General features: G+C 48.2%; 1 protein-coding gene across 1 annotated transcript in view; it reads left to right on the top strand.

Annotated features, from left to right (window-relative positions):
- The first annotated feature begins 1,645 nt into the window (after positions 1–1,645).
- Positions 1,646–26,651, top strand: part of LOC125547812 (indole-2-monooxygenase-like) — a 50,540-nt gene continuing 25,534 nt past the window's right edge. Inside the window, exons 1-3 of the mRNA XM_048711576.1 lie at positions 1,646–2,137; positions 2,421–2,735; positions 2,805–2,849. Of these exons, the coding sequence (XP_048567533.1) occupies positions 1,646–2,137; positions 2,421–2,735; positions 2,805–2,849 (852 nt within the window). The remainder of the gene's footprint in view (positions 2,138–2,420; positions 2,736–2,804; positions 2,850–26,651) is intronic.

Below are 26,651 nucleotides of genomic sequence, written 5' to 3'. Positions count from 1 at the left end.
TTGTGGCTCGTGGCTTTCAGCAGGAGCATGGTCGTGATTACGATGAGACTTTTGCTCCCGTGGCCCATATGACCACTATCCGCACACTTCTTGTTGTGGCCTCTATTCGCCATTGTTCTGTTTCTCAGCTTGATGTTAAGGATGCCTTTCTTAATGGTGAGTTGCGTGAGGAGGTTTATATGCAGCCACCACCCGGGTATTTTGTCCCTGATGGCATGGTATGTCGTCTTCGTCGCTGCCTTTATGGCCTTAAGCAAGCCCCTCGCGCTTGGTTTGAGCGTTTTGCCTCTGTGGTGACCGCCGCTGGTTTTTCAGCGAGTGCTCATGATCCGGCGTTGTTTGTCCACCTTTCAGCTCATGGTCGGACTCTTCTTCTTCTATATGTTGATGACATGATCATCACTGGTGATGACCCTGAGTACATTGCCTTTGTCAAGGCCCGTCTCAGTGAGCAGTTTCTTATGTCTGATCTTGGTCCTCTTCGTTACTTTCTTGGGATTGAGGTTTCCTCCACCTCTGATGGCTTTTTTATTTCCCAAGAAAAGTATATCCAGGATCTTCTTACTCGTGCGGCTCTTAGTGATGAGCGCACTGTTGAGACACCTATGGAGCTCAATCTTCACCTCCGCGCTTCTGATGGATGAGCCCTTGTCTGATCCGACATGTTATTGTCATCTTGTTGGGAGTCTTGTCTATCTCGCCGTCACTCGTCCGGATATCTCCTATCCTGTCCACATCTTGAGTGAGTTTGTTTCTTCTCCCACTTCGGTACACTATAGTCACCTTCATCGTGTTCTACGATATCTTCGTGTCACGATCTCTCATCGTCTATTTTTTCCCCGCTCCATCTCGTTACAGCTCCAGGCTTATTCAGATGCTACGTGGGCTAGTGATCCTACGGATCTCCGTTCAATTTCTGCTTATTGTGTTTTTCTTGGTGGTTCTCTCATTACCTGGAAGACGAAGAAACAGACTGCAGTTTCCCGTTTGAGTGCAGAGGCTGAGTTGCGAGCTATGTCTCTTCTGACGGCAGAGGTGACTTGGTTACGATGGTTACTGGAGGATTTTGGTGTTTCTGTTACAACACATACCACCCTCTTGTCAGACAGTACAGGTGCTATCAGTATTGCACGGGATCCCGTGAAGCATGAGCTTACCAAGCATATTGGCGTTGATGCTTTTTATGTGCGCGCTGCTGTGCAGCATCATGTTGTTGCTCTTCAGTATGTGCCTTCTGAGTTACAGCTAGCAGACTTCTTCACAAAGGTCCAGACTAGAGCGCAACATGGATTTCACCTTTCCAGACTCAGTGTTGTGGATCCACCATGAGTTTGAGGGGGATGTTAGAGTTATATTAGTGATGCCTTTTGACCTTTTGCATTCAGTCTTTTGGCATACTCCTATAGCCTTTTCGCATCCTCGTGTATGTGTATATATGTTGGCTTTGGCCTCCTAATAATACAAGTTGCTGTTCCTAACAGACTAGACCTGATTTGGACACACAAGCACTAATATTGCTCAATTTCAGTGCATTGCAGATATGAGTCGATGTATGCATATGCTTTTTCACCTTTCTACCCGGCCTGAATGCTTATAAAGCAACAGAGCTTGTGATGAAAAACCTGATAGAGCAACTGAGCTCAGCATGGCAAACCTCGTGCAGGAGCTCATGCTAGAGTCGCCCCCGCCGGCATGGTTTCTGTTCCTGCTCCCCCTCCTCCTCTTGTCTCTGCATCACTGGTTCACCAGAAAGACAGGATCGACAGGGCAGCTCCTCCCTCCTTCGCCGCCGGCGCTTCCCATCATCGGGCACCTACACCTCGTCGGTGCCCTCCCACACGTCTCCCTCCGTGACCTCGCCAGGAAGCATGGTCCGGACGTGTTGCACCTCCGGCTGGGCGCACTGCCGACCCACGTAGTGTCGTCGCCACGCGCCGCCGAGGAAGTGCTGCGCACGAAGGTCCACATCCTGGCGTCGTGGCCCCCTTCCGTCGTCCCCGACATCATCATGTATGGCTCATCTGACATCGCCTTCGCGCCGTACGGCGAGTACTGGCGGCAGGCGAGGAAGCTCGTCACCACACACATGCTCAGCGTTAAGAAGATGCAGTATTTCCGCATCGCCGCCATAGAGGAGGTACTGATTTTTAATGATGTTGCAATTTTCTCCGCTCTGACAGACTTTTCTTTCAATGACGTTGCAATCATTATTGTCACACTCATTTGGAAGACACTAGTACATCAGACAAGAAACAAAGGAAAACAATGACTTCCATGTCTCTCGTCAAAAAGGGACTTCCATGTGTTCCATGCCTCTTGCAAAAGAAAAAAATGACTTCAATGTTTCCATCTGATAATTAACAATTACATATATGACTGTTAGCTTCTCGTAGTTTAAGACGCATGCTATCATCTCATAGGTCAGCATGGCAATGGCCAAGATCAACGAGGCAGCCACAGCTGGTAGTACAGTCGACATTAGCGAGCTGCTCAACTCATACTCGAATGACATGGCGTGCCGTATCGTGTCGGGCAAGTTCTTCCTAGAAGATGGGCGAAGCAAGTTGTTCCGGGAACTCGTCAAGGACTCCTCACGGCTTCTAGGTGGGTTCAACTTGGAGGAGTACTTCCCAGCATTGTGTAGGGTCGGAGTGCTTAAGAGGGCGGTTTGTGCCAAGGCGGAAAGAGTGAGGAACAGATGGGCCAATCTGCTGGACAAAGTGATCGATGATCGTGTGAGCAAGCGCAAATCAGCGTCTGATCACAAGAATGGTGATTTCGTAGATATTCTGTTGTCTGTTCAGCAGGAGTACAATCTCACAAGAGAGCACATGAAAGCTCTCCTCACAGTAAGTCCAGATGATACCTTTCAAATTATATACCCGTATGTCTTTCGGTATCCCATAACTGCTAGACCGTATATACGTAGCCTCTGTACATATATATTGTAACATTGTATTGTACCCCTTGGGTACATCTATATAATGATAGAGCCACACCCCGTTTAGGGTGTCATGCGGTTCCCAACATATTACGTTTTACATGGTATCAGTTTAGTTTAAGATGGCTTCCGCTGCCTCCACCGCTGCCGCCGCCGTCGTTGCGCCGACTTCTGTTGCCGCCCCTGCCGTCGCTGCGCCGGCCCTTGGGTCGCCGTTCCTGGCCTCGCCCCCCCCCCCCTTGCGATGGCCCATGGCGCCCCTCCATCTCCTGGCCCCTAGATCGGATGGGGCCCTCCTGGCGATCACATCGCCCCGCCCAACATCACGGCGGGCAATCTCCTCCCGTGCGGTGCTCCTGCAACGGCCCCTGGCAGGCCGCCACCGCCGTCGCCCTGGATGGAGCCGCCGTCCGGTGCGCCTCCAGCCCCGCACTACTACGGCGTCCAGTCGCCCCATCCCTACGACTCATGGTGCTGTCGCTGTGCAACCCTACTCGCGGCCCCCGACGGATATCTACCCAGCGCCGCCCCACACCTACCCGGCTCCGTCACCGCCGCCCCATGTGGCTGCGGCTGCCTTGTAGTACGGGCCACCAACTGCGGCGTCCTACGGTGCCCCGACGGCTGGCCCTATCGGAACCTATCCGTCCTACTCGGGTCCGGCTGCACATCCGTCGATCGGTTTTTATGCACCGCCGCATGCTCACGGTGATCAGGCCGCAGCGCCGTCGCCGTTTTACTTCTCACACCTGCTACCGATGAAACTCACGCCAGACAATTACTTGTCCCCGCATGCCCAGGTGTTGCCTCTTCTGCCGAGTCGCTACCTGGAGGGCTACGTCGACGGATCCATCCCGTGTCCGCCCCATCAGCACCCTGCGTATCATGCATGGGTGGCCCAGGATCAAGCCATCCTCTCCGCCATCCAGTCCTCGCTCGCCCTGAGCGTCTCGTCACTGGTCATCTTCACCGCTACGTCACGAGAGGCGTGGGCGGCCCTTCACACCAGCTTCGCCTCTCAGTCTCAGGCGCGTGCCCACTCTATCCGCACTGAGCTAGGTGAGACCAAGCTTGGTGACCTCACCATTACAGACTACTTCAACAAGATGAGGGGCCTCGCCGACACACTGGCTTCGATTGGCCAGTCTCTGCAGGACGAGGAGTTCACCACCTTCGTGCCTAATGGGCTTGATGATGATTATGACAATCTCGTTGAGAACGTTCATGGCCGTGATGATCCACTTCCACCTCCCGAGCTTTATGCCCGACTCCTTGGCCGCGAACGGTGCATCAAGGCGCGTCGTGTCTCACCAGGCTTCACCTCCGCCAATGCCGCCACTCGTGGCAAACCTCCACGGTCATCATCTTCAGGTGGCAAGCCTGCACCATCTCCACAACCGGCCTCGCGTGGCAGTGCGCCATCCATCACGGGTGGCAACCGTCCGGTTGCTTGCTACTCCTCCTGCGGTGCCCCGCATGCCTGCCAGTTGTGTGGCCTTGAGCGCCACATCGCCTCTCGCTATCATCGTCGCTACAAGCAAGTTTTTCTGGGCCTCGGCAACAATGGTAAAGGGAACGACAAGCAGGCCGCCGCCGCCGTGATGAGTCATGATCATGGTCGCACTTCATCCTACTCCATTGATCCGACATGGTATATGGACACCAGAGCTACTAACCACCTCACCGGTGAGATGGGCAAGCTCTGTACTCAGGAGCCATATCGTGGTCATGAACAGGTTCACACTGCCAGTGGAGCAGGTATGCGCATCTCTCATGTTGGTCAGGCTTCTCTCCTTGCACACAATTTTCGCAAACTTCATCTTTCCAATGTCCTTTGTGTTCCCTCTGCTACGCGTAGTTTGTTGTCTATTCCTCAACTTACACGTGATAATAATGTCCTTACTGAGTTTCACACTTTTCGTTTCTTTATCAAGGATCGAGACACGAGGGCCGTTCTGCTTAGCGGTCGTCTTCGCCATGGCTTGTACGCACTTGATGCGCCGCGCACACCCTCCATCCAGTCTTCTCCTCAGGCGTTCAGTGGTGTCCGTGTGTCGCCCACTCACTGGAATGTGCACCTTGGTCATCCTGCAGCTCCCATAGTTCGTCATGTGTTGCATCGTTATGAGATACTAGTTGTGTCCAATAAAACTGATGAAACTGTCTGTGATGCCTGTCAGCAGGGCAAGAGTCACCAACTTCCGTTTTGAGAGTCTAGTCGTGTTGTGAAACATCCTCTTGAGCTTGTGTTCTCTGATGTCTGTGGTCATGCCCAGACATCCGTTAGTGGTCACAATTATTATGTCAGTTTTATTGATGCTTATAGTCGGTTTACTTGGCTATGTCTTATTAAACGCAAGTCTGATGTGTTTGATGTTTTTCTTTAGTTTCAAGCACACGTTGAGCGTCTGCTTAAACAGAAAATCATCCATGTTCAATCCGACTGGGGTGGTGAATACCACAACCTCAACTAGTTTTTTTTAACAAACTTGGGATTTCGTGTCGCGTGTCATGTCCTCATACACATCAGCAGAATGGGACTGCCGAACGTAAGCATCATCACCTTGTTGAAACTGGCCTAACCTTAGTACCTCATGCATCCGTTCCGTTTTGGTTCTGGAGTGATGCTTTCTCCACAGCTTGTTTTCTTATTAATAGACTTCCCTCACGACTTCTGAAAATGCGAACCCCGCTTGAACTCTTGCTCAATGAAATCCCAGACTACACGTTCTTCAAAGTGTTTGGGTGTGCATGCTGGCCTCATCTCCGTCCATATAACAAGCGTAAGCTCGAGTTTCGGTCTAAGAAGTGTGTTTTTCTCGAGTATTGTTGGGGACGTAGCTATCAGTTATGACCCGCCCAGGAGGGGCCGGGTCAGCCCCAATGGCGGGTTACACAAGAAGCCCAGTAAACATTCCAGACGATAGTTTATCAAATCTTATAGAAGGCCCAAAGGCCTGGAGGCGGCTTAAGGCCTGGTATTTTGGACCACCGTATGTAAGGAAAGACTTGTAAAGAAAGGCATGTAAAGGAAGTCACCGAGCCGGACACGATTATGAGCCGGCCGGGACTCTATAGGCCACCAGGCGTCAACCCGTGTATATAAGGGGACGACCCGGTGGCGGCTTAGGGCAAGAAACAAGAGATCGATAACCAAGCTGGCAAATTAAGCCTCTTGGTGATCGAAACCCCAGCAATACCAACACAACTAGACGTAGGCTTTTACCTTCATCGTAAGGGGCCGAACTAGTATAAAACCTCTCGTGTCCCTTGTCCCGATTAACCCCTTTACGCTTCCTAGTTGCGATGGCCGTAGGACTAAGTCCTTTCACTAGGACATCTGCCAGGACAATTCCACGACAGTTGGCGCCCACCGTGGGGCCAGCGCACGGTGGATTTGAGTTCTTGAAGGGCAACTTCAAAGGGCTCAAGGGATACGCTGTGGGTCGGATGACCAAGAGTCGTCGCGGAAAGCTCTACATCGACGACGAAGGCTGGGGCCCCGAGGTCGGCTCAGTTGAGTACGGGTACTGGGTCCCCTTCGGCGGAATTCACGTCTTCATCGGCCGGATCGGCGAGTCAGGCCCTGAGCCGGACGTCCACACCAACCTCATCGAAACGGCTCGGCATGCGAGGACCACCCGCGTTCAATCTGTCGTGAAGCATGCCTTCGTAGGCTGCGTCCACGATGGTGAATACTCTGAAGGATCGGTGGAGGGCGGTGAGACGGCCGTCTATTCTGACACTGCATCATCAACGGGCGAGACAAACTCTTTATACCAGCTGCAGGATGGCATGCTCGGGGGCTGTTCCGATGATAGTAGTATTCCGGACCCCCTTGAGCCGCCGAATTGGACCGGAGTCTTCATGGCAGGGACACAACCCGGGCAGAACTCCACAGCAGCAGCGGCAACAGCTACCGGGTCGGCCGCGGCCTGGTCAGGAGACCCCGCGCGCCCCTCGGCTCAGAATCTAATGGACCTCATGGATAAACTGATGACTCTGTTGACTGCCGTGGTAGTGCCGGCGGATAAAGCCCAGCATGACGCAGAGGTGGCATGTGTACGTGAAGAGATGGTGCAAGCTAAGGAAAGTCTGACCGCAGAGGAAGTCAGGATGGCAGCAGAGCAGGCGGCTTTGGACGTTCGTGCTCAATAGCTTCAAGCAGAGACCTTCCGGCTCTCGGTGGATCTGAACGTGTCAAATGAGGTCATGAGAAGAAGGCATAAGAAAACTCAGTCACGTCTACCTCTGACGCTTGATCCTAGGAACCTATACCATACACCCGGAGCTAGGGGAAGCGACCCGCTAGAGGCACGCCGGATCACGACACCTGGCGCACCGGTTCAGCCGCGTGCCATGGAACCACCTCGTATAATTACCGCTCCACCTCATTACGTACCAACACTGCCGGGTCACTTCTCCAACCCCTTGGAAAACGTCATTGCAGCGTCGGCTCATTTGCCGGCTCTCCTGATGGAAGGTGACTCACCGGCGGAGGGTAAGAGAACTTCTTTAGATAGCTCTGGCACAACAGGATGCGTACTCCTACAGTCGAGATAGGATCCATTCAAGTCCTCGCCCAAGCCGGAGCCCGAGCTACAATAGGCACATGGAATCCGCAGACATGTCAAGCAATGCTCAACGATGCAACCGGCCACACAGGCATGAGCCGGTGGAGGCTGCAGCCTTTAACTTTGCGGATTAGGAGAGGATTCGACAAGAGGCGGAACGAGCAGTTCAAATGGCAGCAGATCAGGCGGGTCATCAAACTTTTCCGGCTTATCCAGCAACCTCGGCCGAGGCAGGAGTGGCCACAAGAACCGGAGGCATCCCTTGCTTGGTGCCGTCCATATGTAATGAGCGTTTGCCAAAGGACTTTAAGGGGCCTCGTAAGGTGCCTAATTACACGGCTGACTTACAGCCCAAGGCTTGGATTGAGAGTTATGAGATGTCTATGGAGTTGTTGGAGGACAGCGGCGTAGCAATGGCCAAGTATTTCACTATGACGTTAGATGGAACAGCTCGTACTTGGTTGAATGGGTTGCCACCCAATTCTATCGGCTCATGGGCGGAGTTGAAGGCCCGGTTCATCCTGAACTTTAGACACGTGTAAGGAGCCTATGTCGATTGTGGACCTAACTAATTGTAAGCAAGAGGACGGTGAGTCTACAATCCATTGGGTGCGCTGGGTCAAGGAGATAATACATTCGTCTGATAAGATGGATGCCGGCTCAGCAGTCTTGATGTTGGAGAAAAATTGCCGTTTTGAACCTCTGAAGCAGAAGTTGGGGCAGCTCAAGCGTGACCGTAATGACATGGGCCAGTTGATGGCGGCTCTCGTCAAGTATGTTGATTCTGATAGTACCAAAGACCCGGTGTTTTTCAAAGAAAAGACAGCCAAGGGAAAGAAGAATGGCAACGGCGAGGGTCACCAGCATAACCCGGCAAATCAAGGAGGTAATAAGCGTAAGGCTGATGAGATTGTCGCTCACACTAATGCACAGGGCGGAAACCAATGGCGCAAGGGCAGGCAACCCCCTCGGTCGGGCGGGTTAGGTCCCACCCTTGAGCAATTATTGAATGAACCTTGTCCAAAGCACGACACCCGAGAGATGCCAGCCACCCACCTATGGAAAGATTGTACAATCATGAAGGCGCTTAAAAATTCAAACGCGTTTGATGGAGGTCACGGCCTAGGTGGCAGTTCAGGTGGATGCGGTTTCCATGGCCCGGGCGCTGGCTTGGGTGGAGGAGGATTTCATGGTCCGGGCCATCCTGGTAACCAAGGAGGATATAATCCACAACCCGGCCAAGGTAATCAGCAGCAACAGTCCGGGTATCAGAGCACCCTGAAACAACTGAATAGTGGGCAATACCATGTGTTCACAACTAGTTTATGTAAGAGGGACCAGAAGCTTCACAAGAGGGTCGTTAATGTCGTTGGGCCGGTGATTCCACGTTATTTACGTTGGTCAGAGCAGCCTATTGTGTGGAGCAGAGAGGATCACCCACCCCGGGTTGATAATCCGGGTCACTTTGCCTTGGTAGTGGCGCCTCAGGTTGGTGGATAAAAATTCACTAAGGTACTCATGGATGGAGGCAGCAGCATCAACATCCTCTACTATGAGACGTTCCGCCGGATGAGGTTGACTGATAAGGGTCTTAAACAATCCAACACTATTTTTCACGGTGTGGTACCTGGCAAGTCGGCATACCCAGTTGGTAAGATTGAACTGGAAGTAGCCATTGGAGATGAGTATGACTCCAGAGCAGAAAAATTAACCTTTGAGGTGGTTAAGATCAAAATCCCATATCATGCTATGTTTGGACGGCCGGCTTATACCAAGTTCATGGCTCGGCCGTGCTATGTATATTTGCAGCTCAAGATGCCGGGTTATAAGGGCACCATTACAGTACATGGGAGCTGGAAAATAGCTTTAGAGTGTGAAGAAGGTGATGCTGCCTATGCTGAATCTGTTTGTGCAACAGAGGAGTTAAAGTTTACAAGGATCACGTTGACCCGGCAGACATGACGTCGTTAAAGAAACCAACAACAGAGCATGAGCCGGTGTTGAAGTTCAAATCAGCTGATGACACCAAGATGGTTGACTTTGTGCCTGGCGACTCATCCAAGCAGTTCATCATCAGTGCAAACTTGGATCCAAAATAGGAAAGCGTGCTCATCCAGTTCATTCGTGAGAACCGGGACATCTTTGCATGGAAACCTTCCGACATGCCGGGTGTCCCGAGGGAACTCGCTGAGCACACTCTCAATATTGATCCAAAGTTTAAACCTGTTAGACAGTTTCTTCGATGGTTCAGTGAAGAAAGGCACAAGGCCATTGGAGAAGAGGTGGCCTGGCTCTTGGTGGCCGGGTTCATTGTAGAAGTCTTTCACCCAGAGTGGTTAGCCAACCCGGTGCTTGTACTCAAAAAGAATGGCACCTGGCGTATGTGTGTGGATTACACTGATTTAAACAAGGCTTGTCCGACTGACCCTTTTGCCCTCCCCCGTATTGATCAGATCATCGATGCTACGGCCAGTTGCACATATTTGAGTTTCTTGGATACTTATTCAGGTTATCATCAGATCAAGATGGCAGTCAGAGATCAAGAGAAGACGGCTTTTATCACTCCTTTTGGAGCTTTCTGCTATGTCTCTATGCCTTTTGGGCTTAAGAGTGCCGAGGCGACTTACCAACGGTGTGTGCAAAATTGTCTTCACAATCAAATTGGGCGTAATGTTCATGCTTATGTGGATGATATAGTGGTAAAATCCAGGAAAGAGGAAACCTTGGTCGCAGATCTGAAAGAGACCTTCGATAATCTCCGGGTCTACAAAATGATGCTTAACCCGGCCAAGTGTGTTTTTGGAGTCCCAGCCGGCAAGCTCTTGGGTTTTTTGGTGTCCAACCGAGGTATTGAAGCTAACCCGGAGAAAATCAAGGCAATTACATCCCTGGCCAAGCCAATATGCATCAATGACGTTCAATGGCTAGCGGGTCGTGTTGCTGCTTTAAGCCGGTTCATAGGCCAGTTAGGGGAGAAGGCGATGCATTTATATCAGATGATGAAGAAAACAGATGATTTTGTTCAGAGCAAGGCTGCAAACTCTGCTTTTGAAGATTTGAAGACACAGCTTGCTGAGCCGCCGGTCCTTGCTGCTCCAGTCGAGAAAGAGCCGTTGTTGTTATACGTAGCCGCCAACTCACGAGCTGTTAGTGTGGCGATTGTGGTGGAGCGCAAGGAGGTTGGCAAGGAGCATCTGGTTCAATGGCCGGTTTACTATGTCAGTGAGGTGTTAATTGAATCCAAACAGCGGTACCCACATTGGCAGAAGCTCGTATATGGGGTGTTCATGGCAAGCCGGAAGCTTAAACATTATTTTCAGGGTCACCCAATCACTATGGTTAGCTCTGCTCCTTTGGGAGACATCATTCAAAACAGAGGAGCCACTGGACGAGTCGCCAAGTGGGCCATTGAGCTTGGGTCTCATGGGTTGAAGTATGTACCACGTACTATGATCAAATCTCAAGCACTGGTTGAACTCATTAATGATTGGACAGAGATGCAGATGCAAGAAGAGAAACCAGACAACACATAGTGGACTATTCATTTTGATGGGTCGAGACAGTTGGAAGGCTCGGGGGCTGGAGTTGTTTTAACCTCCCCTCGAGGTGAAAATTTTTATTATGTGTTATGGCTGATGTTTCCTTGCACTAACAACGCAGCAGAGTATGAAGCCTTGCTCCATGGTCTTCGAGTGGCCAAAGAGATGAGTCTAAGCCGGGTCAGATGTCTTGGCGACTCAGATTTAGTGGCTCAACAAGTCTCAGATAAGTGGGATTCCACAGATCCTCACATGGCGGCTTATCGCCAGGAAGTTGATGTTGTTGCAGGGCATTTTAAAGGTTATCAGGTGGAGCACATTGACCGTAGGAAGAACGAAGCGGCTGATGCATTAAGCCGGTTGGGGTCTCGGTGTAAGCCGGTGCCACCTAATACCTTTTTGGATGTTTTGCATAACCCGTCTGTCAAGTTACCCACGGAAGAAGATCTAGCCATTCTTGACCCAGAGGCACAGTTGGTGGCGGCTCTTCATGTCATCCCAGATTGGACAGTGCCGTTCTTGGCTTACATGACCCGGGGAGAATTGCCAGTGGATGAGACCCTGGCTCGACAGATAACCCGGCGGTCTAAGTCAATGACGATTTTTGATGGAGAACTATACCATCGCAGCGTCTCTGGAGCGTTTCAATGGTGTGTTTCCCCTGAAGAAGGCCAAGAAATACTTCGTGAGATCCATGAAGGTGATTGTGGTCATCACGCCAGGTCAAAATCTCTGGTGGCCAAAGCTTTTCATCACGGTTTTTACTGGTTGACGGCTCATGCTGATGCAGAGGATCTGGACAGCAGATGTGATGGATGTCAAAAGTTCGCACGACGAGCACATGTTCCGGCTCAAGAGCTCCGGATGATTCCAATCACTTGGCCATTTGTGGTCTGGGGGCTTGACATGGTGGGGCCTTTCAAAAGTTCTAAGGATAAAAAGACACATCTTTTAGTGGCAGTTGAGAAATTCACAAAGTGGGTTGAGGCAGAGCCAGTGAGTAAGTGTGATGCGGCCACAGCGGTTCAGTTCATGAAAAAGGTGATCTTCCATTTTGGTTTTCCACACAACATTATCACTGACAATGGCACTAATATATCTCAAGGGGCTATGGAGGAGTTTTGTTAGCGTGACCATATCCGGCTTGATGTTTCTTCTGTAGCTCATCGTCAATCCAATGGTCAAGCTGAGAGAGAAAATCAGGAAATTTTAAAAGGCCTCAAACCCCGGCTTATGGTTCCCTTGCAGCGAACGCCGAGTTGTTGGGTAGAGGAATTACCCTCGGTGCTCTGGAGTATCAATACCACACATAACAGGTCTACAGGTTATACACCTTTCTTCATGGTGTATGGAGCAGAAGCAGTGTTGCCTAGTGACATCCGTCATGACTCGCCCCGTGTGGCAGCTTATGTTGAAGCTAATAATGAACAAGCCAGACAGGATGCAGTCGACTTGTTAGATGAAGAAAGAGACTTAGCAGCGGCTCGATCAGCAATTTATCAACAGGACCTGCGCCGTTATCACAGCCGCCGGGTTAAGTCCAGGACTTTTCAGGAAGGCGACCTGGTGCTCCGGCTCATCCAGGATCTGTCAGATGCACACAAGTTATCCCCACCTTGGAAAGGACCCTTTGTGGTCAGCAAGAACTTAAACAACGGGTCTTATTACCTCATTGATGTTTGAGAGCACAAAGACTCACGTAAGTTGGAGGAGGAGACCCGCCGGCCGTGGAACATTGCTCAACTTCGGCCATACTACACCTGAGCCACCGACTCTCATAATGTACATACTTTAACATTGTATATACCATGATAAGTAATAAAGCAGGACCATCGGTCTCTTTTCTTTTCAAAGATTACGCATCTTTGTTATTTCTTATTTTCAAAAGACTATTAAGGAGCTGATCATATTTGAATCAAGTCTAACCTTTTTTGGTCCGGCTTATGATCGTAATCGAATCTAGCTGCAATTATTATGGTCACATGGGGGCTTCCTGTCCAAACATAGGTCGTATTCGAACCAAAGAGAACATTGCTGTCGTAACCCTCTTGATCGGCTCAAGGCCAAACTCACTAGGGGGCTTCTTGATCGTATCCGAATCATAGCTTCACCCCTTTTGGGTCCGACTTGGATTGTATTCGAATCAGGGACGTTAAAAACCTCTCAAGGTCGTTTGGGGGCTTACTGTTCAAACATAGGTCGTATTCAGACCAAAGAGAACATAGCTGTCGGTACCCTCTTGATCGGCGCAACGCCAAAGCCACTGGGGGCTATATGGTCGTATTCGAACCTTAGCTTAACCCCTTTGGTCCGGTTTACTGATCATATTTGAATCAGAAGCCACCAACCTTTAAATATAAGGTTAAATCATACTTGTTACCTGTTATTTGTCTTCTAGTTTTTTGTTGTCTCAATTTCACAAATAATTAGCATGATCTTCTTCGCCGGCTGGACTATTTGACAACAAGGCCACCAAGGTATGATGATCATTAAGTACTCAGAAGCAATGACTTCTTAGAAAGATTGATTTATCAACTTCAATACCCGGGTTACTCAAGCCTGTGGTCTATGGATCAAAGGTACAAATATGGCTATTATTTATATGCAATTGCCTGCTGCATTAACCAAACGGTTAGTTTCAGCCTTGTCCTTTATTTATATCTGTTTCTGTTTTCTATTATGGTAAACATATTGGCTATAAGCCGGGTGTTTTAACCCGTTCGGTTCTAAGCCACCAAGCCAGTCTTTTCTCTTGTATCTACAGGAACAGAGCTAAAGTGTTGCAGAAACAATCATCAAATTTGATGCATATATTGCCATCAGGAAATACGGAGTCACACATAGTGTTTTATACATGATGGCATAGGCAAGGAATTCAGTGTTTTCACAGCTAAACTATTACAAGGCTTTTATAAGCCCATGAAGATGGTTATTGCTCCTCCCTCGCCGGTTCACCACCCCCTGTTGACTGGAAGCTAGGTTTTGACTAGTCAAAACCATTCACAGCGACAAATTCTTCTTCCTCGTCAATCAGGACGGCCGGATCAACTTCCGGGGCAAATGTGTTTTCACGAACAGGAGGGATTAAATCTGTCACTTTGTACGAGGGAGTTGCCATCTTCTTATTTTCAATATCAAAACCCGGCTGATACTTGTCGATGATGGTTTCATCTCCAAGGATAGTCGCCTGAGGTCGGACTCCGCGCACGCAAGCCATGAAGTCATCCTGCTCAAAAGGAGATCTGTCTTCCTTCACGGTGGGATATCCTCTGGCCACGTCTGACGGGTCTAGATCTGGCACCCAAGCCTTGGAGCGGCTCAGGGCAGTCAAAGCTCCGGCTCTCGCACAGGAGCGCTTCACTTCTTGAAACCTGGCGGGTAGGATTGACAGTTTCTTCAAGACGTCGCTGAGCCGGTTGGGTGCTTGATTGGTAGGTGAGATGGACGCAAGTGCCCGTTGTGTGCCAATATACAGTTGCTCCACTAAGGTCTACTCGGCCTTCAGTTTAATCACATGATCTTGGCTCAGATTCTTGCTTCGTGGGCCTTCATATATTTTATAAACGAAGTCCGCTGGCGGCTTATATTCTGGATCAGCAAAAAGTATACAAGGTCAAAGACAGACGACTTACCAAAGATGGCGGCCACCTTTCGAGACACCCGGCCCTTTAAACCATTCAGCTCTGTTGAAACCTCTTCAAGGGCTGCTTCGGCTTTCTCGGCGCGTTGTGTTAGAAGCGTTTTTTCCCTCTGCCCAGGTTTTCTTCTTGATAGTGAGGCCGGTCTTTAAATTTTCCGTCTCGGAGAGACTTATTTGCAATTTGGAGTTAGCAGACTTAATTTCTGCCTCCTGACTCGCTAACCGGGTCTTCGCATCAGTCAATTGCGAGCTCAGTTCAGATAAGGCATGCTGCAAAAATGTACCCAGAGGAGTTCAGATTTCGCTTAAGGTCCAAAAAACAAGATTCAAGTCTCAAGTACTTTACGAAAACTACTTGACACTTGGGGGCTAATGTATGCCAAAACAATTTCTATGATTCTGAAGACATACTTTAAGTCGCAAGTACTTTACAAAGTAACGGCACTTGGCACTTGGGGGTTAATGTATGCTATTCAGCAAGTTTCTTAAGGTTAAGCCGGATTATGATGTTTTTTTGAATACGGTACAAGACAATTTAAAGTACCGGCTCATTTTTAAAAATGAACCGGCCCTTGGGGACTACAGGTGAAGCTTTGCTCTATTTTATTGAACTTAAGAAAAGTTTCAAAAGTAAAAAGTCTTGGCCTAATTATAAAGTCTATAGATCATTCCAGTTCTCTCATAATCTGAAGACTTGGGGGCTGGCGGGATATAGATAAACTGGAAGAACATACCTCATATTTCAGCTGGAACTGTTTGACCATTTCGATTTCTGAGTCGCGACTGGAGTGCACATGGCTGAGATAGATGGAGAAAATATCATTGGCATTTAGATGATCATAATGTGCAACATCAAAATGCACTTTCTGCCTCTCCAATGCTTCTTGTTTGGCCGTGTGGCGAGCCAGCACGGTTGGATTCCCTAGTTCAACAAATCGGCTCCCGGTGATCAAAACATCTTGTGCAGACGGTGATGGCGGGTAGGCCGAGCTTAATGGACTAGTTGTGGAAGGGTTGACGGTGGTATCATCAACTGACGGCTCAGGCGGATTTGCTTCCGCATTGACAGGCGGGTCTTCTGGAGTTTCAATTGCTGGAGGAGAAGGTGGCCTCGCTGGTTCAGGTGCAAGGATTAGCGGGTATTCCACCGGCTTAATCACCTTGGCCTTCTTAGACTTAGCTTGGCCACTAAGTGAAATATTATTGACTGTCAGTATAAAGAGACAATTTGAGAAACACGGAAGACAAAGGATTTTCCTTACCCAGGGGCAGTCTTGAAGGCAGGAAATTGGGTCTGAGACGAGTCGCCAGACGAGCGAGACACCTCCTGCAAAGATAAAACAAAGTAAGTAATGCAAGGAAGGGGATCCATTAACAGAAATCAAAGAAAAAGAAATAAACCTCATTCTGGCATTTCTGAGGAGTTTGTTGAAGAACAACAGCCGGTTCGTCTTCGGTCCAAGCTTGACGGCGGCTCTCATGTTTCTTCTTTTTTAAAAGAAAGTGAGGGTCCAGATAAGCCAAAGGGTGTGAAAACCATACTTTCTGGGTTACGACTCGAAGTTTCTGTCTTGGCAAATGGGCTGAGTCAGAGGAAATAGAAACCTCTTCTTCCACGGCCTGACTGGCCCCAGTGTCATCCTGGTAATGATCAGTGTTAATAATAAGATTATAAAAAAATTGGCCAAGGGAGAGTCAAGGGCTACCTCCAACTCAGAAGAATCGTCAAGCTTCATCCAATCTTCGGCAGTGTTCTTCTTCTTCTTTTTTGACCTCCGGGTCGTTTTCTTGGCGTTTATGGCTGCGGCTCTTGCTTTCTTTGCAGCCTCGTGGTCATATTTAACTTTCCAAAAGTCAGAGTTGGCCTGTAGATAGGTAAAAACAAGATGAAAATTCAGGCAAGTATTAAACAATACGGCTTGGTAAAATACAAAGGAGAGAGATCAATATATCCTTACTTCTGGCACCGTGTTAAGCTTGCAGAAGGGGTTTCACCCGACAATACTGCAATCTTTGTATTTCCCGTTCACCAAAAGGGTTGACATTGAAACAATATCTTCTTCTGTTAATTGAACGGGGTTGTGACGAAGAGAGTCATCCGGGCCTCCACCATACTCATACATCAGCTTTGACCAACGGCTTAGAGGGATGACCCGCCATGAGATCCAGCAGCGGGTCAGATCAACTCCAGTTAACCCATTCCCTAACAGACACTACAAAAAAATACACTTCCGTGATGATACGTGTTTGTCACAGTAGGTCGCGTTTTTTGTCATGCATGTTCATCCATGACAAATTTATGACAGAATCAAGATAGTCATACATGTGCTCTCGTAGAAGTGTTCCATGACATTACCAAAATTATCATCACGGAAGTGTCCACTTCCATGACGATAAATCGCGCGTCACAGAAGTGATTTCATCAAGGGTGACCGACACGTGGCATCCACCGTAATGGAACGCCGTTAAGCTATAGGGTCGGGTTTTGGATCTAATAACCCGTTAACAGCCCCGACCAATGGGAAATTTCCACGTGTAAAATTCTTATTGGCGGACGAAACACGTGTCAGCTTGTCAGTGGGTCAGATAGGCGCCTATGATACGTTGACACGTGGCACGGCCCAAAATAGGCCCATTCCTTTGAAAGGGTCGGCCCGTTTGACTTGGTCAAAAGGTGGCGGGCCGGCCCATGTAAAGCCTGTTAATGACCTGTTCGCATATAGCCCATTTACAGCCCGCTAATCCAAGGCCCGTTACGCCCTATCCGAATTAGGCCCAGTAGCGTCATCTGGGCCATCCAATATGATTCCAGCCCGTTTTCACTTCTGGCCCATGTATGGCCCATGATGTCTTTCGGCCCATATGAGGCCCTATGTAACTCTTGGCCTATTAACGGCCCGTGGCGAAACTGGCCCGTAATGAACAGTGTATCACTTTACACCCATTAACGGCCCGTGGTGAAACTGGCCCGTAATGAATAGTGTATCACTTTATACCCATTAACGGCTTGTTATTCCGTTGGGCCGATTCCAGCCCATGTTATCTTTCGGCCTTCTCAGAGCCCATTTATTATTGGTCTCATTTCCAGCATTCGTTTACTTACGGCCTGTTACTGTCATTTTCTGCTTGTGGGCCGAATTCAGCCCGTGGTTACAGTCGGCCCGTTTGTGGTCCGTTAATACGTTGGGCCGTTTTCATAGCGTCAAAAAATACGGCCTATTAACGATGGCCCGTTACGGTCGGCCCGTGAATGGACGATTCCAACTCTAGCCCGTTTATGGCCATAATGCGGCCTGTTATTGACCCATGTTTGGCCAATCGATCATACAGCCCGTATAAGGCCTATTGATGATACGACCCATAGAAGGCCTACTGTTTCTACGGCCCGTAGAAGGCCCACTGTTTATACGGCCCGTAGGAGGCCCAGTGTCACTACAGTAAATATTAGCCCATGGTTATTGTGGCCTAGTTTTAAAAAATAGGTTATTGCAGCCACTAGTTAACCCCGGAAAAAGAACTGCAATGACTACAAGCAAACAAATAAACAAGACAACAAGGAAATAAATAAGCAAGCAACTAACGCTAGCCTATCACGCCTATTACACATATTACATCCACTGGGCATCAAAGTACGCCACTAGTGCAAATATAGGGAACAAAGCAGCATATCATAGACACTGGCCGTCAAAATTGGCCACCAGTGCAAATAAACGTGGCAGCAAAACAAGAGCATAACTGAAACAACTTTAGAAGAGCTCAAGAAACGTTATCCTGGGTATCCACCATGCGGCAATAAGCTTAGCAAGCTGATTAGCTTTGTCCTGTTTGGCGCTAAAATCCTCCAACGCTTGCTGTTGCACCAGAAAGTATGCATCTGAATGCTCCAGGGACTTCCGCAGTCCTTCCGCTTCTTGTCGCAGCACAGTTGATCGATGTCTTTCAGCTTGTAGTTGAGACTCAAGAAACCGAACTTATTCAGACAGTGAGTTTGAATAGCTTGTGCAGGCGGTAGTGGCCAGTAACTCCAACACTAAACCATGACAGGATGTGTCACTATCCTAAACCGTATCTTCATTACTTACTTTACCGTTTCTTAATAAGGCACTCTTCCCCAATATTCTGTCAGCATTCTAAAAGAAGAAACAAGTAGACACATAACAAGTTTAGCATGTACTAGTATATGAAACTCATTTCGGTGAACCAGTTCATTAGTAAGGTGGACAGGATTAAACTACCAAGTCTTCTATTGCCAAGTACTAGTACATAATAAAAGCATCAAACAAACATATATCTATGTCCTATGGTAGCAATGGAATCTTAAATTAGAACAGTTGTTCTTCAGGTTTAGGCACTTGTTCTAGATGAACAGAGTATAGTAAGACACAAGAATATACTCCCTCCGTTCCTTTATATAAGGTGTATTACTTTTGACACGATGACCAAGCCACAAAATTATAGACATGTTAGGACAAAATTACCCTTGGCAAATTTATTTGTTCGTGGCAAGTAAATCATTTAGTCGAGGAAAGTATGAGCTATATGTAATCGACAGAGAGATAGTTTCCTTTTTTGGCTACAAGGAGAGATATAAACAATCATGAGAGAGATACTTTCCCTTTTTCTGAAGGGCTAACATGGGAATTATGAGGAATTAGAAGAAATGCACCTTACATTCTAAAATTTTATCAAAAAACAAATACACCTTATATAAAGGAATGGAGGGAGTAATACTTAAAAATAGAAAATGAGCTCATAGACCTTACCACATTCTTGGTTCGGGACCAGTACAGAACAAGGCGTTCCCAGTCATCGTCCAGTAAATGTGTCTTAGGAGAACGTAAGGTAATTTGATGAGTTTCTTTGCCGGTGAAGTACGTTTTCTTCAGGTAATTCCGATACTGCCACCAAGCATTCTTGAAGATAGCAGAGGTATTAGCACAGGTTACCTCATCCTGAGTTTCCAAGTCGGTCCTTCTCTATAGGCAAAAATGGGAAAATTTCCTGTATTATAACCATCATGGAGGTAGGATGTATGGGACGAAGCAAAGTAATTGCCATGAATAACATTACTTACACATAACTCCTGGACAAACACCTGCAACTGGTATTTTCCTTCATCTTTAGTATAATATTTCCAAGATGGGAAGATACGCACATACGATTTAACAACATCAAATGCGATAGATGCTAAACTACGACTAGCTGGTTGTGCTTCCTCCACAGGATTAGGCGTACTAACTGCTGGAGTTGGGGTTCACCGTGATAGTACTGGCCCTTTGGGCACTGGAACTGCCTTACTAACTGCTCTTGTTTGGGAGCTCTATGGTGGAGATGGTGATGTGTCAACAGGAACTGGGTTACTATCGGCTGGGGTTGGGTTAGATTGGGTGAAGCTGGTCCTCTGTCCATCGTAGTAGCGGTACAATCTGTGAGAGTTTGGGTTATGTGTGGTAGGGCTAGTTCTTGTGCATGTACAACCGGGGTGTTATCTCCACCAAGAGGTAGCACTGTTTTATTTGAAGACCGTGTTTTTAGTCTGCTAGATATTGGCATCACCCGCTCCAATTCAAATGGCTGACAAATAGGAAACATAGTTGAATGTACAACCATTGTATGAGAGACAGATGCAATAGATAGTGTGGAAAAAGGAGGGCATGAAATAGTTGACATGTATATTGTTTAACTAAAACGGATATCATGACATAATTTCACATATATGATGTCTATCTAAACTTGATAGCATAGCATAACATAATTCAAAGATATGATGAATAACTAAACAGGATCGCATGACATAATTCACCTACATGTTATCTAAGTAATCAGGATCGCATCATTTAATTCACATATGTGATTTATATGCTAAACAGAGGGCATTTGATATGATGTATGAACTAAGAACATGGTGTTGAATATTGTGTATATGATGACTAAACTATGCAATGCAAGACACCATATGCATGATATGAGCAGTATAATCGTGCCAAGTTAGAGTATACACCTCAGTGGGGGAATATGACTGGTCATCTGTCTCTGAACCCATCTCTGAGGAGCTATCAGGACCCAACAAGAGATCTGCTTCGACAGGTAGCACTGTCTACTCTGAAGGCCTTGTTTTCACTCCAGATTTTTCTATCTCCCAGCCAAATGGCTGATTCACAGGAAGAGTAGTTTAATGTACAAACATTGTCGACAAATGGAAATGAAATGATGAAAAGGATGGGCAAGATATCATTCAAATATATGATGCCTGGTTAAACAGGATGGCATTGCACATTTCACATATATTATGGCTGGCTAAAAGACATGAGACTGCATAATTCCCATATATGATATAGAAACTAAACATGTTGCATTACAGAACATGTCTAAACTAAGCAGATGACATATATGATGTCAAAAGTAGGCACTACAAGGCAACATATGCATGATATGACTAACATCATCATGCCAAGGTAGATCAAACACCTTGGGGGGTAAATAGGAGTGGTCAGCGGCGTCCGAATCCGCCTCAGAACAGATATCTTCCTCTGGATTACAATCTGGAGCGGGGTGGGGAGGGTTTGCCATTGAACCCACCATGGAGCGATGTCTGCATGACATTGTATTGCCGCGCAAAACTCTTCTCTTTTTCTCTACATGTTCAGCATGACTGTGTACAATATCTGACATGTATAAAAAAATATGGTGAGATTATGTAAGGAGAGCATGCAGAAATTTAGAGTGATGGTAACAACCAGTGGATCGATGTTTTTCCGTTGAACCAAAATAGCCCTAATGGATCGACGTGAATGTATAGTAATAAGTATTGCAACAAGTGTACACCCTCTTTGCCGTAGCCGTGTCGACCTCAGCATCATTGGGTTGGTCGCTGAAGCAGTTGAGGCAAAGGTGGCTGTCGGAGGTGTGGAGGAAGATCTGAGGAATCTTTAGATGGCGTCCAGGGCACTGCTCTGTTGTGATGGATCGTTCTGTCATTGGAGCAGCTCCGGTGAGCCGTAAGACGTCAAGGCTGAAGCAGCACAAGACAAGCATCGTCAATCTCAAGTGGGATTCTAATAGCATCTCCAATAGATGATGTAAAATGGATGTAAAATTAACAACACCAAAAACCACCGGACTACAACAGATGAGGTAAAAAATGTTGACTCTGAACTTAACAATCGAAACTGAAATTTACTGTGGAATCTGAATGATACTGTCGAAACTGAACGCAATGGTAGCAGAGAGGCACTTGACATGTAGTTTAGGGAGGGCCTGCAGTTCATCTTCAACCTACACCCCCCTGAGCCGCCAGCCACCACCGGCCGAACCGCCAGACCCAGCGCTGCCTCGCCGCCCCAAAACAACTCGCCACCGCTGCCCCGGCTAGCCCTCTAGGCCCCCCGCCCCCCTACCCTGAACCCTAAGATAGATAGTGGGGTACCTCTCCAGCGATCCCTCATCCCTGCTGCGCGTGGTTCTTCCTTAACTCCAGCGAGCCCCCCAACCCCTGAAAATCGACTGACCCAAAAGTCGATTCAGTCGACTGAAGTGTGGCGTAATCGGAGCAGAGCAGCAGCACGAGCAAGGGGGAGAGCAGCAGCAGCAGATGGGCGAGCGAGCGATCGAGCGAGAGCCGGAGCAGCAGCAGCAGATCCGGCTGGTATGGACGCCACCGCCGAAGGGGCCTCGCACTGGGGGAGAGCCGTCGTGGAGATGTCGCCCGCGGCGCCGGCTTCAAGGTAGCCGCTCCATGGGGGTGCGGGATGGAGCACCGTCGGCGCCGGGAGGTCGAGTTAAGGAGAAGGTGTGATGCGATGAGTGTAGAACCTCTTTGGTGGCGCCGAGTAGGCCTCGGCTTCGTCCAAGGAGTCGGTGAGGATGATGCGGTTCCGGTGGAGCAGGTTAAGGCGGCGCTGTGGGGATGGAGCAGACGTGATAGACGAGGCGATCGTCGGAGCAGCTCCTTGGAGGTGGAGGACGGGGCGGCTGAACCGGCGGGACGGCGAGATGGACAACGGATCCTCATCCGGGGAGGTGGACGAGGGACGTTGAGCTGTTGTGGTGGACGACGTCGTCGGGGAAGAGGCTCCGGCTGGGCAGCGGTGACGTGGCGGACGGAGGAGGGTGGGGTTTCGCGGCTGGAGCAGACAGGTTATGGCGGCCTGGGATTTCGAATGGCGAAAAGGGGGCGATGGGAGGGGTGAAGCATGACTTAGGAACGCGCTTGTCCAAAATGTAGGGTGTGTTACAAAAGTACCCCCCACCGATTTGAACTAGCGACCCTTTCGGCTCAGGGTTAGAAGGGGGATTTCGCGTGTCAGGATTTGGCAGCTGGAGGGAGTTTTCGCGCGCGTTGTAATTTCGGGATAGCAAGACGCGGGTTGTGAAGGCGCCAGTTTTGGGACCACGATATCTGAATTTTCGGGATATAACAAGACGCGGGTTGAATTTTAGGGACAAGCCTAACGTGTAGTAATATTGTACTTGTACGTACCAAATCAATTCACACTTCCCTCAACCAAAAAGAAAATGAAAAAAATAAAACTATTCACACCACACAAAGAGAGAGTCTTGCCCCGTTTTACTATACAAATGCTATTCAAAGCTACTCCCTCCTTCCATCTATATAGGGCCTAATGCGTTTTTCGATGCTAACTTTGACCAAATATTAGAGCAATGATATATGACATGCAACATATACAAAGCACACTGTTAAATTCATCTGTGAAAGGTTCTTTCAATGATATAATTTTCACGTTGTGCATGTCATGTACTATTAATCTTGTCAATAGTCAAAGGCCGTCTTAAAAATCTCATTACGCCCTATATAGATGGAAGGAGGGAGTATGAATCCATGTTATGTCCGATTAAAATTTTTTGCTTGCTATATAATGCATGTAACCTACTCATACCAACATTTTAGTGCATTCCAAATGTCTATACTACCGCTGCAATTCGAACTAAATTTGAATTCGTTTCTCTATTTTAATAAGAATCTACAATCATGATTGTTGCCAACTTCAACCATCATAGTTTCCTTGCTATCCGCCAGATATAAATTAGACGGCCTATAATGCAGGATGGCAGGCACACCATCATCAGCAACTCCGTTTTTTATAAGAGTAGAGATAAAATATATTAAATGTAGTATACCATGTTCATAACCACACCATGTGTATCACCGTTATATATATTCACACATACGTCGGTTTGAAACACTATGATAAATTCTTCAAATATCCGAATTCACTTTTTATAATGAAGTATATATGATCTCCATCGAGGAACTACTCTATTCGTCTTTTACACCCACACAACCCTCTTATCTTTGTAGCTAGAGCTAACTTTCTCTTGTGCATGCACACGCCCGCATCGCTCTCTCACCCTCCCTCAGCATTCTCTAGCTCCATCGCGCAAATTCGTCTTTTCACTTTAGGTCGTTCACCCACGGTGTGTGTAGGCCCGCAGCTCCTTCTTTACTGCACACATTGATCGATATGCTTCTCTAGCCAAGTGTGCCTAGCACAAACACAAGCTTCCCCTCTTCTCTTGTCACCGTCCATGCCTCACTCCCACCACTCTTTTCATCATTCTCGTACTCGCACACTCCTGCCCCTCGATATACTATGCCTCTCGTACTACCTCCTACATGCATCCCTCTCTCTCTATCCTTCTCCTCGTGCCTCATCTGCTTCTAACACACTCATGCATGTATACCGATCGATCTCCCAACATATACCTAGATCGACTTTAACTACTCCCCCATCGATCGACGTACCTCACAAGTTATGTCTCTCCTTTCTCTTACAAAGGGCGATTGATCTTCCTATGTAGTTACGTCTGCTTACCACAGCCACATCATCCCCCCTCATCATTCGTGCATGCCTCCTGACCCGTCTCTCACACGCATGTGCACAGACAACAAGCATCCATCTCCTCTCTTGTTGATATTCCGGGCGTGCCCTCCGTTTGTCTAGCAAGCCTATCCCACCATTTGTTAGAAGCAACTCCACTACCACCCCCTCCAACACTCTAGCTCTGTCTTACTCCCAACCTTATTCATCTCCTGCACATATGCATGGATGCCGATCGATCTCCCGAATACATGAGGTAGATCGATCTCCTTAATACATGAGGTAGGCCTCTCTCCTCCTCCACACATATACCAGCCATTGTACCTCTATAGTTAATTGGGCCTCCCTCTTCCCCCACCACACACCGATAGACGAGCGTTGCAGGTAGGTATCCATGCCACAGAGACAAACTGCACATGTCCCATCTCACGTTCCAGTAGGCCAGCCACTCTATATCTTTGACGTGGGCACACACAAATTCGATGGCACTCTTTATCGATCGCGCGCGCACACGCACACACACACATCATCCCTCTCTTCGATTCTATGGACACCTCAAGCCGATGATACCTCCACTCTCTGCTCGTGGATCGCCCCCTCTATATATATGTTATATCCAGGACTCTATTTCACACACATTGCAAATGTTAAATTTTTTGATTGACCCCCCCCCCCACACACACACAAAAAAAACTCTAAAGAACCCACACACTATATCTCTCTAGGTTTTGTTGGGGAACGTAGTAATTTCAAAAAAAATCCTACGCACACGCAAGATCATGTGACGCATAGCAACGAGCGGGGGGGAGTGTGATCTACATACCTAGTAGATCGACAACGGAAGCGTTTGGTTGATGTAGTCGTATGTCTTCACGATCCGACCGATCAAGCACCGAAACTACGGCACCTCCGAGTTCTAGCACACGTTCAGCTCGATGATGATCCCCGGACTCCGATCCAGCAAAGTGTCGGGGAAGAGATCCGTCAGCACGACGGCGTGGTGACGATCTTGATGTACTATTGCAGCAGGGCTTCGCCTAAACTCCGCTACAATATTATTGAGGACTATGGTGGCTGGGGCGCCGCACACGGCTAAGGAAAAGATCACGTGGATCAACTTGTGTCTCTCTAGGGTGCCCCTGCCTCCGTATATAAAGGACTAGAGGGGGGGAGGCGGCCGGCCAAGGAGGGCGCGCCAGGAGAGTCCTACTCCCTCTGGGAGTAGGATTCCCCCCCAATCCTAGTTGGAATAGGATTCGCGGAGGGGGGAAAAGAGAGAGAGGGGCCGGCCCCCTCTCCTTGTCCTATTCGGACCAAGGGAGGGGAGGGGCGCGCGGCCCATGTAGGGCTGCCTATTCTCTTTTCCACTAAGGCCCATCATGGCCCATTTAGCTCCCGGGGGGTTCCGGTAACCTCCCGGTACTCCGGTAAAATCCCGATTTCACCCAGAACACTTCCGGTATCCAAACATATCAATCTTTATGTCTCGACCATTTCGAGACTCCTCTTCATGTCCGTGATCACATCCGGGACTCCGAACAAACTTCAGTACATCAAAATGCATAAACTCATAATATAACTGTCATCGTAACCTTAAGCGTGCGGACCCTACGGGTTCGAGAACAATGTAGACATGACCGAGACATGTCTCCGGTCAATAACCAATAGCGGGACCTGGATGCCCATATTGGCTCCTACATATTCTACGAAGATCTTTATCGGTCAGACCGCATAACAACATACGTCGTTCCCTTTGTCATCGGTATGTTACTTGCCCGAGATTTGATCGTCGGTATTCCAATACCTAGTTCAATCTCGTTGACGGTAAGTTTCTTTACTCGTTCTGTAATACATCATCCCGCAACTAACTCATTTAGTTGCAATGCTTGCAAGGCTTAAGTGATGTGCATTACCGAGAGGGCCCAGAGATACCTCTCCGACAATCGGAGTGACAAAACCTAATCTCGAAATACACCAACCCAACATGTACCTTTGGAGACACCTGTAGTACTCCTTTATAATCACCCAGTTACGTTGTGACATTTGGTAGTACCCAAAGTGTTCCTCCGGTAAATGGGAGTTGCATAATCTCATAGTTATAGGAACATGTATAAGTCA

This window comes from Triticum urartu, chromosome 3, assembly GCF_003073215.2.
Source record: "Triticum urartu cultivar G1812 chromosome 3, Tu2.1, whole genome shotgun sequence".
In the NCBI taxonomy this organism is placed as follows: Eukaryota; Viridiplantae; Streptophyta; class Magnoliopsida; order Poales; family Poaceae; genus Triticum; species Triticum urartu.
This window is presented reverse-complemented; position numbering and strand designations above follow the sequence as displayed.